This window comes from Notolepis coatsorum (genome assembly GCF_963971535.1).
Source record: "Notolepis coatsorum genome assembly, chromosome: 8".
Lineage (NCBI taxonomy): Eukaryota > Metazoa > Chordata > Actinopteri > Aulopiformes > Paralepididae > Notolepis > Notolepis coatsorum.
In genome coordinates this window covers 14,815,324-14,836,627 of record NC_140172.1, presented here as the reverse complement: position 1 = coordinate 14,836,627, position 21,304 = coordinate 14,815,324, and the positions used below count along the sequence as shown (strand labels likewise).

Sequence of the window (21,304 nt, the reverse complement as noted above, 5' to 3'; positions counted from 1 at the left end):
CCAATAAACCATGCCTAGGGGTGGTCGTTAGGCCCGAGGCGCAGCCGAGGGTCGTTAGACCCCCCTAGGCATGGTTTATTGGTCACAAATCACGACTACAAGTGGTGTAAAGCTTTTATACAACTGCCAGATTCATCCAACCTTATTTCTATACAATAAACACACATTAATCGAAGTTGCCTCCATGTGGAAGCAGCTTGAAATGCATCCAACCAAACTAACACATCCAACTGTGTATTATTGGAATGATTGAGAGAAGTTGCCTCATGTGGAAGCAGCTTGAAGTGCATCCAACCAACTAACACATCCAACTGTGTATTATTGGAATGATTGATTGAAAATTTTATTACCAGATGCAGAATGGGTACAATACAGTACGGCTCAATACACACAATTGTTAAGGGAATGCAGACCTACTTTCCATAGAACTTCATTCTTAGATGCTTCTATATAAAGTAGGTAAAACAAATTAAAACGTTTTCTTTGCCCTATAGGAAAAAAACGTTTTCTTCGCCCTATTTTTTTATTTATTTCTTTTAGCCTAAACTTAACCAGTTGGAAACCAGGGGTACAGTAATAAAATTAGCAATCAACCAATCAATCAATTCAATAGACCATGCTCACTTAAAACAGCGCTGCTTCTCTCTCAGTCTGACTCCCCCGCTGTTGCAGACAGGAGTGTGTGTGTGTGTGTGTGTGTGTGTGTGCGTGTGTGTGTGTGTGTGTGTGTGTGTCACAGTGTGTGTGTGTGTGTGTGTGTGTGCGTGTGTGTGAATGTGTGTGTGTGTGTGTGTGTGTGTGTATGTGTGTGTTTGTGGGTACGCCAGCGTCGGACAGTGTGAGAGTGAACGCTGCAGTCAGTGGGAAGGAAGTAGAAATTTAAATCAATCAATTAATCAATCAATCAATCCGCGATTTTTCTTTTGTTCTAGATTGACTCAAGACCCATCAATTACATCATCCAACATTGTTTAAAGGACTAACACATTCCCCTTGACAGAATCGCTTCATATTTAGTTGTTATGGTGCTATCAACATATCCATTTGTTGTCCGCAATCTTGTTTTCTCCCGGAGTGAGCCGGGGAGTGATATGTGATTCGGTTGTGGGCGGGTCCTGAGCCCAGGACCGTGGATTGTTGCCAATAAAGACGTGTAAATGGCCAATCAGAATCGAGAAATTTGCATGCCGTTGTATAAAATTTGATATTAATTAATGTGGGTGTTTAATTAATGTATGCACATAACGCTGTGCACTAATAACATTGGTTTATTATGGTATATATCAGGGGTGGGCAATTATTTTTCCCAGGGGGCCGAATGAGCAACTGAAAATATGTTGGAGGGCCGGGCCAAAATTCCAAACTCAATTATGCATAATATACATTTTATTTCTATATAAAAAGCAGTAAATGGCATTGTTTTGACCCCTGGTAAGAGTGTATGTTATTATTTGGCAATTAAAAGGTGAGGTTAGCTTTCAAAAATATCATTTATTCAAATAGAATTTATTTCCAAAATGATAAACAAAATGTGAAACATTAATAACAAAGGGCATTTTGAGTTTCATATACTATTGAAACAAGGATTTTCTTAGCTTTCTAAAGACATCACATCATCTTATAGCCAAAATAAACAAGACATGTCACTGAACTGTGTAAAGAAAAGTGTCCCAGTTTTGTAGCCTTTTTTACTTTACATGCCTATATTAAACATTTAATGTTTTCAGAACTGTGCAAAAAAAAGAAAAAAAATATCAAGTGTCCCATTTCACTTGTTATATTTCCACATTTTAGTGTTCTTCAGTTTGTTTGTTTTTTCATTCAGTGTGAGAAATCCAGTCTCTGTTGAGCTTTAACAAGTCCATCAAAGTCAGGTTGCATGTCTGAGGTGGAGATGCGAAGCACAACTGCCAGATGTTCATCAGTGAGAGAGGATCTGTACCTGGACTTGGTAAACGTCATGACTGAGAATGTCTGTTCACATATGTAGGTGGATCCAAAGAGAACCAACATCTTCTGAGCATGTCTCCTCATGTTTGGAAAGTTCTCCTCCTTGAGAGCAGAGTAGAACTCTAGCAGTGATGCTGACTTAAAGTGCTCTTTCAGTAGTGAATCAAACTGCAGGTCAATGAGTTCAAGCTGAACAACTATCAACACTGCAGGTAAAGGGAGAGGAAACCAGCTGCATTTCATCCTCAACCTTTTTGAAATCTTGAAAACGCCTTGAAAATTCATCATGCAGTGCTCCCAACATGGATGAGTACCTGTGCCGGTGATCAGCTGATGGTTTGATTTCTTTCAGGGTTTTCATGTGTTTGAGATTGTTGCTGCCTAGTTGCCTTGAAATTAATTGCAACTTTGTCATGAAGGCTTTCACATGGCTATGCATTTCATGAGCAAAAATGCCCTTGCCCTGCAGTTGTGTGTTCAGTAGGGATGGGTACCGTTCACATTTGAACCGATACGGTACCGGTACCTGTGAATCGATACCGGTACCCAACGGTACCTTTTTTCTGTACTTTAGTCTCTAAAAATGTAATCTACCTACCTCAGTTGTGAGAAAAAAAAATCCAAACTTCAAATAACCACACTTTTGACCGTTTTTGGCTTGCCCCGACTGCTTTATTGTTGAATCAAGTCAAATCCTAGGTAAGCGTATATTGTGCGTGTGAACGTTGACATGAAAAGAAAAAAGTAAAAAAAATAAAAATAAAAAATGCCCGTACAATACCCAGGTCTGGTATATATGCTTTTTAAAAGCATACAAATTTGGCAAATTGTATTGAACCACGGTAACAATTGAAAATATTTCAATGCATCATATTTTAAGAATTAGAATAAAATCCCCAGATCGAATTGCCGCGCTCCTTCAGCTGAAGTTTCCGACAATTAAACGGAACGCTAAATCCACAGATTGATTGATTGATTTCATTGTGGATTAAAGACCTCATCCAAGGGATAAAAACATGATAAAATGCAAGCACTTATTTCCACCATGGTCCCTGGTATTAAAAAACAGGACATACATCATCATAATACATACAGATACAATATGCATGTATACAGTTGAAGATAAAAGAATAATAAATATGCTACCCTCACTTTCCTATGCCGATAGCCATGATCGTGGAGGGTCTTTTGGCGGGGGTTGGGGACGTGTTGTTGTTCCCGTGTTAGCGTAGCATACATACACACCTGTGTGTCCCATGCCGGGGGTGGGGCGGCTGAGTGTGCGCAGGCTGAGTCGTGTCCCACCGGATCATCCTCATTCAGGCTAAAGAACAAACTGCTATAAATAGATACTTAACCACGTCTGGGTCTACTTCCCCGTCTACAGTGTAGCGGGTAGCCGGGGAGACGAGTACTCTGTGGACAGGATTATTACACCTTCCATCCTGTGAATTCCATTGATAATTTTGCCGATGGGTGTATTTTGCAAAGAGGTCGGTATACCCTTTATACCTGCGCTTGCACATTAAAACATTTGGATCATATTTGTCCAACTTCCTCTCATCCATTCTTATAACCTTAATAACTATGTGTTACTATTGTAACGACCACAGATGCCTAAATTCACTAGCCCTTGGCTAACGGGTCGGACCCTTTCGTTGGCTCGGTAGTGCCAGCGTTTGATTGCCGGTTGCCCCCTGAATTCCGCTGAGAAATCCCTTCCTGGTCGCTGCGCCGCCCTGCTGGCGGTCTGGGGAGGGTGTAGGCTACCACATGCCTCCTCTGTTGGTCTGGGGAGGGTGTAGACTACCACATGCCTCCTCTGTTGGTCTGGGGAGGGTGTAGACTACCACATGTCTCCTCTGTTGGTCTGGGGAGGGTGTAGACTACCACATGCCTCCTCTGTTGGTCTGGGGAGGGTGTAGACTACCACATGCCTCCTCTGTTGGTCTAGGGAGGGTGTAGACTACTACATGTCTCCTCTGTTGGTCTGGGGAGGGTGTAGACTACCACATGCCTCATCTGTTGGTCTGGGGAGGGTGTAGACTACCACATGTCTCCTCTGTTGGTCTGGGGAGGGTGTAGACTACCACATGCCTCCTCTGTTGGTCTGGGGAGGGTGTAGACTACCACATGCCTCCTCTGTTGGTCTGGGGAGGGTGTAGACTACCACATGTCTCCTCTGTCGGTCTGGGGAGGGTGTAGACTACCACATGTCTCCTCTGTCGGTCTGGGGAGGGTGTAGACTACCACATGCCTCCTCTGTTGGTCTGGGGAGGGTGTAGGCTACCACATGTCTCCTCTGTCGGTCTGGGGAGGGTGTAGACTACCACATGCCTCCTCTGTTGGTCTGGGGAGGGTGTAGACTACCACATGTCTCCTCGTCGGTCTGGGGAGGGTGTAGACTACCACATGTCTCCTCTGTTGGTCTGGGGAGGGTGTAGACTACCACATGTCTCCTCTGTTGGTCTGGGGAGGGTGTAGACTACCACATGTCTCCTCTGTTGGTCTGGGGAGGGTGTAGACTACCACATGCCTCATCTGTTGGTCTGGGGAGGGTGTAGACTACCACATGTCTCCTCTGTTGGTCTGGGGACGGTGTAGACTACCACATGTCTCCTCTGTTGGTCTGGGGAGGGTGTAGACTACCACATGTCTCCTCTGTTGGTCTGGGGAGGGTGTAGACTACCACATGCCTCATCTGTTGGTCTGGGGAGGGTGTAGACTACCACATGCCTCATCTGTTGGTCTGGGGAGGGTGTAGACTACCACATGTCTCCTCTGTTGGTCTGGGGACGGTGTAGACTACCACATGTCTCCTCTGTTGGTCTGGGGAGGGTGTAGACTACCACATGTCTCCTCTGTTGGTCTGGGGACGGTGTAGACTACCACATGTCTCCTCTGTTGGTCTGGGGAGGGTGTAGACTACCACATGCCTCCTCTGTTGGTCTGGGGACGGTGTAGACTACCACATGTCTCCTCTGTTGGTCTGGGGAGGGTGTAGGCTACCACATGTCTCCTCTGTTAGTCTGGGGAGGGTGTAGACTACCACATGTCTCCTCTGTTAGTCTGGGGAGGGTGTAGACTACCACATGTCTCCTCTGTTAGTCTGGGGACGGTGTAGACTACTACATGTCTCCTCTGTTGGTCTGGGGAGGGTGTAGACTACCACATGTCTCCTCTGTTAGTCTGGGGAGGGTGTAGACTACCACATGTCTCCTCTGTTGGTCTGGGGACGGTGTAGACTACCACATGTCTCCTCTGTTGGTCTGGGGACGGTGTAGACTACCACATGTCTCCTCTGTTGGTCTGGGGACGGTGTAGACTACCACATGTCTCCTCCTCCTCCATGTCTCTTTCTTCTTTTCACCTGACAGCGAGGAGTTTCACTGGGAGAGCGTAATGTGCATGGAGGTTCACACTAGGGGTGGGAATCACCAGAGGCCTCACAATACGATATTATCACGATACTTAAGTCACGATATGATAGTATTGTGATAAAAAATATATTGCGATATTATGCTGAGTATTGCGATATTAATATTGCGATATATTGTGATTTATTACCCTTTTTCAACTGCAAAGTAAAACTTTGTCAACATGTTTTATCTAATAAAATAAAGTTTTCAGTCTGTTCATCTCACTTCAATCATTTTTAGTGCAGCAAATGGGATTTTCTCAAGCAGACAGATGTCAGATGTTGCATGTACCTGACAAACTGAACTGTTTGTATTACAGTCATATTCCAACTTAACTGCATGCACACGTGTGTGGTTGTGTGTGGACTACTGTACTATTACAGGTATTGAAATGAACAATGCAACTTCTTTGTACAAAGAAAATATACAAAAACATTTGCATAATAAAATATCGATACTTGGCGTCCTTGTATCGATACAGTATCGCCACGCAAAGTATCGCAATACTATACTGTATCGATATTTCCCCCCACCACTGGTTCACACTATCTCCCCCAGACCCCCTCCCTGCTGAACAGGCCCCCCAACCGACCAGGACTCGTACCCCCACCGGCTTCTCACCATGGGAACACTGCCTGCCAATTGCGTTCGTAGTGACGACCTACACTCAAACCTCTACACTACACTACACAGCTGCCCCGAGTGTTGGAGAATATTAACGGCATGACAAAACGACCTGAGGGAAGGCCAACTTTAGCAAACTAAAAGTTAGTGACCGGGGCAGAGTGATTTGTAATATGAAAAATCCACAGCTGGCTTGATGATTACGCTCTGTGGTTGATTAGACAAATGCAGAGTGTGACGAGCAAGGCAAAACAAGTGGAAAAAGAAGTACAACGTACAAGAAGCTTTGGATCTTGTAGTTGACAATTACAAAGTGTTGGAGAGAGAGAGAGAGAGAGAGAGAGAGACTCACTTACTCACATTGTGACGTTAACAAGCGATTTTTCAGTTTCTGCAGTCCACTCATTTCAGTTGTGATTTTGTCAACTGAATCCTACCCTAAAGCCATGAAAGATTAGGGCTGCCTGCGTGTGATTGCCCAGTCATTTTGTAATGTCAGAACTATACACTCTCTCTCTCTCTCTCTCTCTGTCTCTGTCTCTGTCTCTGTCTCTGTCTCTATCTCTGTCTCTTCCATTTACTTTGATGTCTGTTGCTGCCCAAGTCCACACCCCTCGCCTCAGTCTGCCAGTTCTGAAAATGATTATTACAGGCCCTGGTGATATGAACATAGTACTTGTTTAATCCAGATAAGAGACCCATACTATACAATAGCTGCACTTGTTAATCAGATGCCTATTATTTTCAGTAGATAGGATTCAGTAAAAACCTTCATGCACCGTGAATCAAGTGCATCTCAGTTTGTGGGGTATCCATTTGGAATGGCCTTGATGTAGCAATAAAAACAAGTAATACTATTGAAATGTTTAAATGCAGATATAAACAGGAATTCTTGGACAAGTATAAGAGGAGCTTGAAAATAGCGTGAACTAGTATTTTTGTAATTATTTATTATCTTTTGCTGTAGTGGATAGGTATATTATTTTTTTGGATATTGATAGATAATTTATTACATATTAATATGATATTGTAAGGAAGGGGCAGGACCAGATAAGCTTTGCTTCTTTCTGTCCCTTCTCGAACAAAACCATTTGTCTTGAGTGATGTTGATTATTGCTTCCATGTCTAGGAAGATATATTTATTTTATTAGTATTTTATTTTATTTTTATTTATTTTATTTCGTTTTTGTTATTACAAATTTGTGTGTTTATGGTTGAACATTTTCGAGATAAATAAAGATCAAATCAAACCGTGTCCAATAGGGGTGGGAATCACCAGAGGCCTCACGATACGATGCTATCATGATACTTGAGTCACGATACGATAGTATTGCGATACTAACTATATTGCGATATTAATATTGCGATATATTGCGATTTATTACCTTTTTTCAACTGCAAAGTAAAACTTTGTCAACATGTTTTATCTAATAAAATAGAGTTCAGTCTGTTCATCTCACTTCAAACATTTTTATTGCAGAACATGGTATTTTCTCAAGCAGACAGATGTCAACACTGTAATCTGTGTTGCATGTACCTGACTAACTGAACTGTTTGTATTACAGTCATATTCCAACTTAACTGAATGCACACGTGTGTGTGTGGACTACTGTACTATTACAGGTATTGAAATGAACAATACAACTTCCTTATAAAATATATATATATATATATACAAAAAAATGTATTATTATTATTATTTTCTTTAATAAATAAATAAATATTTAAATATCGATACAGTATCACCACGCAAAGTATCGCGATACTACTACGTATTGATATTTCCCCCCACCACTAGTGTCCAAGGGCAGTTAAGTCAGTGTGTTACAGTACCTTCATGTTGAAATTGTATGCGAGTTTGAACACGGTGTTAGCTAGCAGCCAGTAATAGTTAACTTAACCCCATGTTTGTATAGATTGTTGTGGTGATCTGCTTCATTGTATGCAGAGGTTGTGTTTAAGACAACTGGGCTAATTGGCCTCCATGTTGGATGTCGAACACATAACCACAGTGCGAACATTTAACATTGTACCAGTGTAGAGACTGATTTTGTATGTGGCATCAAGTTAATATTAGGGATGCTCGATATTGGCTTTTTTACAGATATTCCGATATTGTCCAACTCTTAATTTCCGATACCGATATCAACCGATACCGATATATGCAGGGTTCCCCCCCCCCCCCCCCCCCAAAAAAACGGAATAATTTCAGGTAACTAATAATTTCACTGGATATATATATAACAAATATTGTTATTGTTTTTTTTTCTTTTTAAACCGATACCGATATTTTCCGATATCACATTTTCCTGCCGATATCGGCCGATAATATCGGACATCCCTAGTTAATATCATTTCTTCTGTAAAGCCACGGCAGGGTGCGGCGCACAGCGCAAGTCCTTCGATGTGGACACCACACCCGTGGGCATCAGTGGGCATGATCAGCACGAGAGTGTGACTTTGACCTCATTGAGGCCATAAGATGTCCATGTGATCTTTTGCACCCCGACGAGGCAAAAGAGCATCGCTAGGCGGCGACGCAACATTGTCTCCCGACAACATCGGGGCTCGTTTTTTTAAGTCGAAAACTCAGTGGCCAAGGGGAGCAGTAGTAGGCAGAGTGCATCCTCCCATTGTCCAAGCTGTCTGGCCATCGGCCCGTTGTTCCTATAGGAAATTCCCACCATCGCCCCTCTTCCTGCCTCGCCGTAGTGGATGGTGAGCAGCAGTGTACAGTCAGGTGACATGTTTGTTTATTATGGATTAGATTAGCCTTTATTGTCTCCCTTATGATACATTTGTCTTGGGCCTTCGAGAGACACGTATGACGTAGCAGCACACAGCCTCTGCTCCATATAAACACACACACACACACACACACGTACACACACACACACACACACACACACACACACACACACACACACACACACACACACACACAATATATATATATATCAATAACACGCAGTATCACAAAGAGATCCATATTCACCAGAATATACACATCAAGAATATTGCATGATGTATTGTCCTACACCAAAAGTATTGCAGAGATGCCCATTTCCCCCCCAATAAGGGGCATCATTTGTCAGAGAAAGGCGAATAAATGACTGAAGCGTTGTCTTTTACGGCACACGACAAAAAGAACACATCAAACCCGCCTTAAACCCTTCTTCTCCTTCAAATGAGATTATTGAGCCCTAAATCATTACGTTACAGTGGTGGAAGTTATTTCTGCTCCTGTACAATAAAGAAAAACAATTACCAGTGGGGGGGAGAATACCATCCTAATGAATGAAAATACATTGGCAACAATGTACAGTAGCTGATCTAACCACTGGCTCATCAACAGTCACACATGGGTCAACAAAGTAATAAATGGGCAAATGTGTCTTTGGAGAGCTACTGTACACTACTGTACACCACCGTGGCTGTGTCTTTGGAGAGCTACTGTACACTACTGTACACCACCGTGGCTGCCGAGCCGGGTGTTCTGTCGAGACTCTGCGGGTTCACATGAGTCAGCACTTTCACCACATCCAGGAAATCTCATTTGTAGAAGACAATGACAAACAACCACGAGACGAGACTAACTTTTTAATATCTGGCTACAATCCGCTGGGACACAGAAATCATCATTTTGAAGCGACCGTAGATTCTGCCAGTCTCTCTGGACTACTGTTCCCCTTTTTATAAACTCTTTCAGTGTTTTATAAACGACGTCAACGACTAATTATATTGATCACTGAGTCACAACATTAGTTCGTGGCAGTGCTCTTCAGTTCCTTCTAGGTGGCGAGGGTCCAGATGGATGGACCAGGATTCTGGTTTTAAAGGGGAACTATCTCCTAATGGGTTTTAAAGGGGAACTATCTTATAATGGGTTTTAAAGGGGAACTATCATAATGGGTTTTTATTGTGTTTTTTAACCTCGATGATTTTTTTAAACGTACATGTATTCCTGCTGGGCAGTTTTATATGTATATCCTTTTATGAATGATCAAATAAATGCAATCAATCCGATGCCATCTTGAATTGTCCTGGTGCAGTAAACCACACCCACCTGGTACTCTTAAAGGAACACTCCAACATTTTGGGAAATTAGCTTATCGTCTTCTCCAGAGAGAGACAAGAAGATAGATACTAGTCTCCTTCCTGTGCGTTCAGTAGAAAGCTATCTGGCTGCACGTTAGCCTAGCTTAGCACAATGAATGGAAGCGGCATTGACCGGGTAGCCTAGGCATTTGTCCAACTAACACCCTCTCCCGAAGGCTACCCGGTCATGTCCGCTTCCATTCATTGTGCTAAGCTAGGCTAACGTGCAGCCAGATAGATTTCTACTGAACACACACAGAGAGGAAACTAGTATCTATCTTCTTGTCTCTCTCTGGAGAAGACGGTGAGCTAATTTCCCCAAATGTTGGAGTGTTCCTTTAAGCAAGTGAAAACAAATGCTAACAGTTTAGCACGTGATATTGCACCTAGGTGATGATTCTGTGAGTGCAGTGGAATCAGGAACCCTCAGAGGAAAACACATTTTTCTGCTGAGCCAGACCGGGACTTTGCCTGACCGTCCTCCTCCTCCTCCTACTCATTCTGGCACGACGTTATTGCCTGCGGGTGTTTTTCCCAGATAACACATCATCAACGTGTGCAGCTGTCCCAGCAGCACACAGTTGTACAGTGTTATGCTATAGATTAAAGGGAGCACTAAAAGGTCTGGTTAAAATACCTAGAAACAACATGCATAGATAGGAGTGTATATATTGTACTATTAAAACATGTTAGCTTTGTTAGAAACACTGTTAGCTTAGTTAGAAACACTTTCCACACATCATAGATTGACTTGCATCTTATAGGATGTCTGACCGTGTCTGAGAAGGTTTGAAAGATTCCTGTGCGACTAACCTCAGCTGTCTTGTAGCACAACAGATATCATTATCCAGATAATACTGGTTGACCTTTATACTTACATGTGACTTGTTTCCTGTTACCATGTGACTTTTGTATCGGCCCTGAGGGTCAGCACTTTCTATTGAGTGCTGACGACGAAATCTCCTGTACTAACCAGTTGTGAACATTGGTTAATCTACTAACCATTGTGAACATTGGTTAATCTAAACAGTTGTGAACATTGGTTATTCTACTAACCAGTTATAGATAGATAGATAGATAGATAGATAGATAGATAGATAGATAGATAGATAGATAGATATATTTATTGATAATGAAACATGTATACAAGTATACATATAAGGCTCACCATTATCAAAAGGATAAAAAACACAATAAAGCTTACAGCTTATTTCCATTGCGGTCCTTCATATTTCTGTGAGTAAAATGTACTGGTGGGTGTCTGCCTGGATGTGTGTGGGTGTATGAGAGTATGATACAACATGCACATGTCAGAGCCTGTGGGTAAAGCCAGGGTGTGCCCACCACACAGGGGGGAGGGAAACATATGGAGATAAAATACAGTAAAAAAAATCAAATACAATAAAAAACAATTATACAAATAAAAAATATACCCCTAAACACCTATTAAAAAACCATATCCATAAATAAATAAAAACAACTAAGATAAATAAAATATAATTAAACCCATGTTCTGCTTCTCCTGATCCAGCTCTTTACTTTGCCTTTAAAAGAGGAATAGGGATTTATTAATTTGTGTGTAATGTCTGCTGGTAGCCTATTCCACTCTACTGCCGCCGAGTACAGGAATGAGTTTTGCCCAATGCAACGTTTACATTTGACTGGGACTAGATCTGTAGGGCTCCCTCCCAAGTTGTGAACATTGGTTAATCTACTAACCAGTTGTGAACATTGGTTAATCTACTAACCAGTTGTGAACATTGGTTAATCTACTAACCAGTTGTGAACATTGGTTAATTGGTTAATCCAGTTGTGGTTAGGCAAGGGATATTCCTTTTAAAGGGATACATTGACTTATTTATCTTTTTATTATTATTATTATTATTATTATTATTATTATTATTATTATTATTATTATTATTATTATTATTATTATTATTATTATTATTATTATTATTATTATTATTATTATTATTATTATTATTATTATTATTATTATTATTATTATTATTATTATTATTATTATTATTATTATTATTATTATTATTATTATTATTATTATTATTATTATTATTATTATTATTATTATTATTATTATTATTATTTCTTTTGTATTTATTATTCTTTTTTATAAATACATGTTGTGACTTATATCCACTTCAGGAAAAATAACCAACTCAAATTTTAAGTTCAAGGTAGCCTGTCCTTTTTTAAATCCACCTGCGGTGAACATGTTGCAGTTTAGGATACAATTGCAGTGATTCTCTGTTTTGCATCAAGGTCCTCCTAAGGCAGATCCCTCCAGACGGAGGGTGTAATTTCATCTGTGTTTACCTCCCACACAAATAGAGCGCGACAGCACTGTACGGTGGGCAGGATAGGACAGAAACTATTTTCTTCAAGGTTGGTAAATAGCGGTATCATGTGAGGGGGGTGAATCAACTTGTTTACTTGTATCACTTGTATCAAACATATTTCCATTCCTGTTTTAAACGTTTTGGGTGAGAGACTAAAACATTTGTTTACATTTGGATTACGGACAGGGCTTTTAAATGGTATGTTACATTTTGTGTGGCTGCGCTGCGCCATAAAACATACTTCTTCTTTCACTGTGTGCACTCAGCCACCTCTGATGGTTCAGGGTCCTGGCCCACCGTGTATACCTATGTTCCATAGTTAAGGTCTCTCCCTCTTCTTCACTTGGCTTTGTGTGAAATGGCCACGCCATCATTTTATCCATAATAGGGCTGCACGATCTTTGCTAAAATGTGAATCACGATTTTTCTCTCTAAGAATTGAGATCACGATTCTCTCACACGATTCTTATTTTTTTCGTCATCATTTAAAAAAGTTAAGTAAAAAGTACATTTTATTTATACATTTTTTTAAGTAAAAGAAAATAAATCATCATCATTTAGAAATGAGATCGCATAGGTCTATGAATCGAGATCACGATTTTTTTTCCGATTAATCATGCAGCCCTAATCCATAACCTCTACCTAGAATTGCTCATGTCCCAATCCCATGCATATTGTACAATGAATAAGCTATAGGAAAAGTAGCTTACTAGTGTTTTATTAACAGGGTTTTTGATCGTCTCATTTTACATTATCCACACATATCAGTTGACATATTATCAGATAAGGATAATGTCTCTAGTCTGTCTTCTTATTATTTAAACTTTTTTCCGCACGCACGTAGGAGATGGTGTGATCCCCACCGCTGACCATAAACGGAACGCATCATCTGTCCCTCACAAAAATGAAAAATAAATATTGAGAGCTGTGATGCGATGTGGAATTTGACTTAACTCCACAACCATTGGTCCAATCATCATAAAACGTCAGTTATTTTTTTATTGAATAAGACGAGACGGTAAAATGATAATGAAAATTGAAAAACTAAGCCACACATTTTCTTGGGGTGAGATGAACAATAATGTATGGTCTTTAATCCACTAAATTACAAATACTGTATGAGCAACTAAAGGGAAAAACAAACGACACAAAAGCAGCATGGGTTTGTCTGATGGACAGTTTCTACAGACGGTGCTCGTCTCCTAGCCCTCTCTCAAAATTCCTTGATAACAATGTTGATAATAACCCTGGTGAACTAACTGGTAGTAGATAACGGGAGCATGGACCCATTGCCATGATATGTGGTTTTCTTAAGAATACTTGTTTGTTTCAATCAATGGTAGATGTAGATCATTGACACAAAGGCCCTTAATTCTGTTTGGGCAGGGCACTTAGCAAATGCAAATGCCTCTGTTTTGTTCTCTCACAAGGTGCCCAGTATGATCTGGGAGATATCTTTTAAACCAGCGAATGTTCAGTCAAGAAGTGTCCCAAGTCCTGTTTCCATTATTGCAGCCATCAGACGAATGACCTTCGTCACACTGGGATCCACCCACATTCACTGCAGTCAGGATTAGATTAGTATGATGGCTTCACATGTGTCTTTTTATGGAGCTATGTATTAAATGTAATAATGTTCTGTGGGATTGGGAGTATTACTTTCACTTTTGCATGCTACCGAAAGTGCAGATTAAATGGATTCACATGGTTAAAGCCTCAATCAGGCTTTTTTTTTCTACTTGGGTATATAAATGATGAGTCTCACTTTCTATTGTATATACATATATATATATATCCATACCTACTCGTATTAGTTAAACCACTGGCTTGTATGGTTTACTATCATAGTGTAATTTTTTTTTTTTTGTATTATTTTTGTATTATTTTTTAAACAAACACATAAACAAACATGACAACACACGATAAGATATACAAGCATTAATTGTCAGAGCACATCCAATGAAATCACATTTTAGTTAATTGTCTTATATAAGATATACCCCTAATACCTGTTATCTAAAAATCTACACACATATGCTCCAGCTCGAACCCCCCCCTCCCGGACCCCACCTTGAGTAGTACCTCCATTATCCCTCGCACCTAACCAGACACTACCATTATAAGCTAGCTTTTATTCTCTCCACCACTTCTAACCACATTGACATTTTGGATTCATTGAGACCCAGAATTCTTGCTGTAGATATTTCTTGATAAATCACATCGAGATATGTAAGAAACCAAACTTTCCGGCACATTTTTTCCGGTTGAAACCAGCGTGATGCGATCAGCTTTTTAGCTACTGTGATACCCGATAAAACCAATCTCTTTAGCTGTGGATTTACTGCAAACTCAAAAACATCATTCAATAGTAATACCGAGGGGTGTACAGGTATATTCCAAGATACGAGTTTTGATAATTGTTGGGTCACATCTTTCCAGAATGTCTTAACTGGTGGGCAGTCCCAATACATGTGCATAAATGTCCCTTCGTCCCCATTTGTACATTGGGAGCATTTGGAGTCTTGTTTAAGACCCATTCTGCACAGTCTTATAGGAGTCAAGTATGTCCTGTGAATATAGTTAAGATTGATTTGTTGATGGTCCGGGTTCCTTGATGTAAGTCGGACATTTGCCCAGGCTCCTTGCCAATCAAAGTCATTTTCCAGGTCTGGTATATCCCTCCTCCAGGCAGAGTCTAGTTGGAGGGTTTCATACGAGGACGTTAGTAATTGATGATAAAAATCTGAAACAAAACCTCTCGATGTCTCTCTTTCATAGAAGAATTTGTGGTATCTGTGGTGTTCAATTGGTCTGTCTAATGGAACACCGTGAGACTTCAAACATAGCTGTAACTGTATGTAAAAAAGCCATGTGGACTTGGTGAGATTACATTTTTTGCATATTTCTTTATAACTACAAAAACCCTGTTTGTTAAAAACATCCCCTAATGAGTGTATGCCTTGCTCTTCCCATATAGGGAATCTTATAGGTCGTTTTTCAATTAAGAGTGCATTGTTATTGAATAAGGGAGTATGATTGTGCCATTTATGTGGGTTAGGATTTTTTTTTTGTGTTTCACGCCATATCCGGATCGCATGAGTAATTATGGGGCCAAATTTCCGTTCACAGTGCTTGATTGGTAGTTTAGTGTATGCTATGTCCTTCAGTCTATGTGGGGCTACTATGTTTTCTTCTAATTTTCTCCAGGATACTAATGCTTGGGGGTCAAACCATGTTGTCAATGGTCTTAATGTGTACCCCTTAAAATATTGGAAAAAATCTGGAAATGCCATGCCACCATCTGCTTTATTTCTCTGTGCGGTGGATCTTTTTATACGTGGTGGTTTGTTATTCCAAATAAATTTGTATGTGGAGGAGTGTAATCTTTTCCAGTAACCCTCTGGAGGGGGTAACGGTAGCATTGAACTGAAGAAGTTGATTCTAGGTAGTACATCCATCTTAACTATTGATATCCGTGCTTGTACTGTGTTTTTAAGTTTTGCCCACCTATCAAGGTCGTCTTTGATTTTGTTTTGGATTTTTGTGTAATTGTGCTTCACCGTTTGTCTTCATAGTGTAATTCATACTCGTACCACTGTATATAATAATACTGTACATGCATTAGCTTAGCATATTTACTCCGTAGCTTTGTCATATATACTCCATATTTGCATGTTTACACTGCAATGAGCTGTACTGCTACTTTGTACTCTGGTTAGATTCCAACGTCATTTGGTTGTAGTCTGTACTTGTGCAATGACAATAAATGCAATCTAATCTAATCAGAAATTATCTCTTCAGAACTTTTAGACCCCACCATAACTCAAAATGCAGGTACATTTTAATCCAGTTTAAAAAATGTAAAAGGTACAAACGTAAATACACTTTAAATTCTCAGCAAGTAACATCCTCTAATTAAATATAATATAAATCAATGATCAGGTTTACATGCTTGCCAATAATTTGATCTTAATGCAATTATGAGAATACTGCAATTAAAATGTGGGTCATGACTGATGTAAAGACCCTAATGTAGCTAATGTTACTTCAGTCGGCCATAACACTAAACTATTAACCGGAATAATGTTTGCATGATGTAAATGGCACTCAATGGTTTCCCACTACCGGCGGTAACCATGACGACATGGAGTTGTCCCTAATGAGGTGTTAAAACACCGGGTTAATTTTCAACCTTGAACATATGTCTAAACTGCAAATTAAACATGGCTGTTAGGACATGTGAGGGGAAAAGCTTTCACAAAGGCTTCTGGAAATACCTCGTATGCCAATGATCTGACCCATCTGTCAACATGATCTGATGCTCGTTCAAAGAGACACTATAAAAGACTTCTAACTAAACGGTGAAAACTGAACAGATACAAATGCTGCTTTGTGCCCTTCTTAATCCTTTGAACGGTTAACCCTCTGTTGTGTGATAGTGAAAGGTTAACCCTCTGTAGTGTGGTAGTGAAAGGTTAACCATCTGTAGTGTGATAGTGAAAGGTTAACCATCTGTAGTGTGATAGTGAAAGGTTAACCCTCTGTAGTGTGATAGTGAAAGGTTAACCGTCTGTAGTGTGGTAGTGAAAGGGTTAACCTTCTGTAGTGTGATAGTAAAGGGTTAACCTTTTGTAGTGTGGTAGTGAAAGGTTAACCGTCTGTAGTGTGATAGTGAAAGGTTAACCATCTGTAGTGTGATAGTGAAAGGTTAACCCTCTGTAGTGTGATAGTGAAAGGTTAACCCTCTGTAGTGTGATAGTGAAAGGTTAACCCTCTGTAGTGTGATAGTGAAAGGTTAACCTTCTGTAGTGTGGTAGTGAAAGGTTAACCGTCTGTAGTGTGGTAGTGAAAGGGTTAACCTTCTGTAGTGTGGTAGTGAAGGGTTAACCTTCTGTAGTGTGGTAGTGAAGGGTTAACCGTCTGTAGTGTGGTAGTGAAAGGTTAACCCTCTGTAGTGTGATAGTGAAAGGTTAACCGTCTGTAGTGTGGTAGTGAAAGGGTTAACCTTCTGTAGTGTGATAGTAAAGGGTTAACCTTTTGTAGTGTGGTAGTGAAAGGTTAACCGTCTGTAGTGTGATAGTGAAAGGTTAACCGTCTGTAGTGTGGTAGTGAAAGGTTAACCATCTGTAGTGTGGTAGTGAAAGGTTAACCTTCTGTAGTGTGGTAGTGAAAGGTTAACCGTCTGTAGTGTGGTAGTGAAAGGTTAACCATCTGTAGTGTGGTAGTGAAAGGTTAACCTTCTGTAGTGTGGTAGTGAAAGGTTAACCGTCTGTAGTGTGATAGTAAAGGGTTAACCTTTTGTAGTGTGGTAGTGAAAGGTTAACCGTCTGTAGTGTGGTAGTGAAAGGTTAACCTTCTGTAGTGTGGTAGTGAAAGGTTAACCGTCTGTAGTGTGATAGTAAAGGGTTAACCTTCTGTAGTGTGGTAGTGAAAGGTTAACCGTCTGTAGTGTGGTAGTGAAAGGTTAACCCTCTGTAGTGTGATAGTGAAAGGGTTAACCGTCTGTAGTGTGGTAGTGAAAGGTTAACCGTCTGTAGTGTGATAGTAAATGGTTAACCTTCTGTAGTGTGGTAGTGAAAGGGTTAACCTGCTGTCGTGTGGCAGTGAAAGGGTTAACCGTCTGTAGTGTGATAGTAAAGGGTTAACCTTTTGTAGTGTAGTAGTGAAAGGTTAACCTGCTGTCGTGTGGCAGTGAAAGTGTTAACCTTCTGTAGTGTCCCCATCATATTGATTTGTTATATTGTTTACACTGCTTTTTTACTACCTGTACCTCCCCTCCCCCCTCCCCCCTCCCTCCTGCTGCTATGATGCCTGAATTTCCCCAAGGGGATCAACAAAGGAATATCCTCTCTTATCCTATCTCATTTATGCCTCCGTCATACTGTAGGTCTTACGCTAGTGATGCACGATATATCGGCCGCCGATATAATATCGGCCGATATGGCAGTTTTTTTACACATCGGTATCGGTCCGATATCAAGATAGGGCCGATATTAAAAAAAAAAAAATTTAATATTTTTTTTCTTCTTTTTACATGTTTTGGCCTTAAATAGTTTCAAAATATCAGTCATTTCTGAAAATAAGTTACAAAAGTAAAAGAAATTATGCGTTTTGGAAAATAGCTCTTTATTTGATTATCATAAAAAAGTGTTTTCTATACAGAGATATCGACATCGGTAAATATCGGTATCGGCCAGAACAGCAATATTAATATCTGTTATCGGTATCGGCCACAATTTTCACATCGGTGCATCACTATCTTACGCCTCAGGAACATTCTTTTGTGACGGTGTCTGTAGTGTCCTCCAAAATGGATGTCTCCAGTGGCAAGCAAATCTTGAAACGATTCCTTCCAGCAAGTCTTAGAACGTCACCGTGAGCACAGAGTAGTGTCTGTTTGGACAGATGTAGTGTGGCACATTACTCGAATCCAAAAAGGTATTCGTTGTTGTCATTATTAAATTAATGAAGTTTGTCTCGTCTTTGGCTTGTTCGTCTGTCTGTCTGTCTTATCGCAGGCCGCCATGCAGACCTATGACCACAAGGGGGCTGAGCTGTACACCAATGGGAGTGCTGGTTACACCAACGGGACAGAGCGGCCCAGGATGAGAGAGGTGGCGTTTGAAAAAAGTCCCTCGGAGCCAATGGTAAATGTGTCTCTGCACCTCTCTCACTCTCTTTGTGTCTCTCTCTCACTCTTTGTCTCTCTACCTCTTTTTTCTCTCTCTCTCTCTACCTCTCTGTCGTTCTCTCCCTCTCTTTCTATATTTTTCTCTTTTTCTCTCTACCTCTCTCTCCCCCTTTCTCTCTCTACATCTTTCTCTTTTTTTTTCTCTCTCTACCTCTCTCCTTCTCTAACTGTTGTCCCTTTCTGATTTATCTCCTTCTATACATTTTTTCTTCCGTTTCTCTCTCTCTCTCTCTCTCTCTCGCTCTCGCTCTCGCTCTCGCTCTCTCTCTCTCTCTCTCTCTTTCTCTCTCTCACACACACACACACACACACACACACACACACACACACACTGTATAATGTTTGCAGTACCGTGTGAATTTTGAGTTAACTGACTGTCTCCCCATTGGCTGCCTCTAGGGGGTGACTCTGAAACTGAATGAAAAACAGAGATGCACTGTGGCCAGAATATTGCATGGGGGCATGATACACAGACAAGGTACACATTACTTCATTTCATACTGCATACCTACCTACCGTACTCTCATGGTGGAACCTTCCATGTTACATATCCCAGACCATCAGCAAGTTTACCTCTAGAATGATTACTTTCAGTGAAGACATTTTGTTTTAATAATTGAGAACCAGAAGCTCAAAACCATATAATTCCATTTGAACCCTTTCACTGCCACACGGCAGAAGGTTAACCCTTTACTATCACACTACAGACTAATATCTCCCATGGCCTGAAACCTAGTAGGCCTAATATCTCCCTTAGCCTGAAGCCTAATACCTCCCTTAGCCTGAAGCCTAGTAAGCCTAATACCTCCCTTAGCCTGAAGCCTAGTAAGCCTAATACCTCCCTTAGCCTGAAGCCTAGTAAGCCTAATATCTCCCTTAGCCTGAAGCCTAATATCTCCCTTAGCCTGAAGCCTAATATCTCCCTTAGCCTGAAGCCTAATATCTCCCTTAGCCTGAAGCCTAGTAAGCCTAATACCTCCCTTAGCCTGAAGCCTAATACCTCCCTTAGCCTGAAGCCTAGTAAGCCTAATACCTCCCTTAGCCTGAAGCCTAATACCTCCCTTAGCCTGAAGCCTAGTAAGCCTAATAAGCCTAATATATCCCTTAGCCTGAAGCCTAGTAAGCCCAGGGGTGTAAAAAGTACCCAGAAATTATACTTAAGTGAAAGTATGGGTACCGTCTCAAAATCATACTCAAGTAAAAGTCAGAGTATCTGGCTAAAAACACTTGAGTAAAAGTAAAAAAGTTTCTACTTTTAAATGTACTTAAGTACTAAAAAGTTAAAGTAAACACTTTTTTTCTGACCATCTATTCTTCTGATAGCAGGTGTTTAATCAAAGATCCCCGCTTTCTAGTCTTGCACAAGGACCAATCAGCATGGGTATGGGCGGGTTCATTTTCCATTGATGGGGATTTGATTGGCTGTTTTTAAATAAAGAGCGCCCACAGGATTAATAACGTTAACGTTAGTTTGGCCAGAGAAACAAATATACTAATTAAAATGGTTGGACCTGCGAGATTTGTACTTTGTACTTTGTAGGTCTGCATTTTAAATGTAACGAGTAAAAAGTATGTTTTTTTTTCTCTGAAATGTAATTGAGTAAAAGTACAAGTATACAAACCTAATAATACTTGAGTAAAGTACAAATCCCCCCAAATCAGTACTTAAGTATTGTAACGAAGTACAATTACTCAAGTACTTTACACCCCTGGCAAATGCTTATGTTAATCTGCTCCCCTGGGGGAACTCACGCTACTGCTGCATTAGTTTACAGTCTGTGGTGGAAGCTCGGAAGTGGGAAATACGAATGACCTACGTGCATTCGAGCCAAAATGCCGGAAAAACGTGGATGCTCACGCTAAACCTTTTTTGGCGATTTCTTCTTACAATTTGTCTTGCATTGAACTACAACTCACAAAGACAGTTTAGAACGCTAGTAGCTAGTATACTTACTAATGTACTCTTAAAACAGTTAATACGACGTGTTCATACGACGCCATGTTGACATGACGTCAAACGAAGCTGAAGCTTGAACTGGGGATTGAGAAATCATACCAGAGTTTGCGACTAGGAACGAGTTGACACGCAGATTTATAAAAAAAATAAATGTAGTCGGAATTTCTGACCTCCTACAGTTCGGTCGGGGCGCCTGCACAGCAAGGGA

The 21,304-nt window shown here is 40.6% G+C and overlaps 1 protein-coding gene across 2 annotated transcripts in view; it reads left to right on the top strand.

Moving 5' to 3' along the window:
• mpp1 (MAGUK p55 scaffold protein 1) overlaps positions 1-21,304 on the top strand; it is a 54,018-nt gene that overhangs the window by 5,437 nt on the left and 27,277 nt on the right. The window contains exons 1-3 of one of the 2 annotated variants that reach the window (XM_084320147.1): positions 3,365-3,443; positions 18,967-19,095; positions 19,539-19,617. In XM_084320147.1, the coding sequence (XP_084176273.1) occupies positions 3,423-3,443; positions 18,967-19,095; positions 19,539-19,617 (229 nt within the window). In that variant the 5' untranslated portion in view covers positions 3,365-3,422. Of the gene's footprint in view, positions 1-3,364; positions 3,444-18,966; positions 19,096-19,538; positions 19,618-21,304 lie in introns of those variants that run through there. The other variant, XM_084320146.1, reaches the window with a different exon arrangement.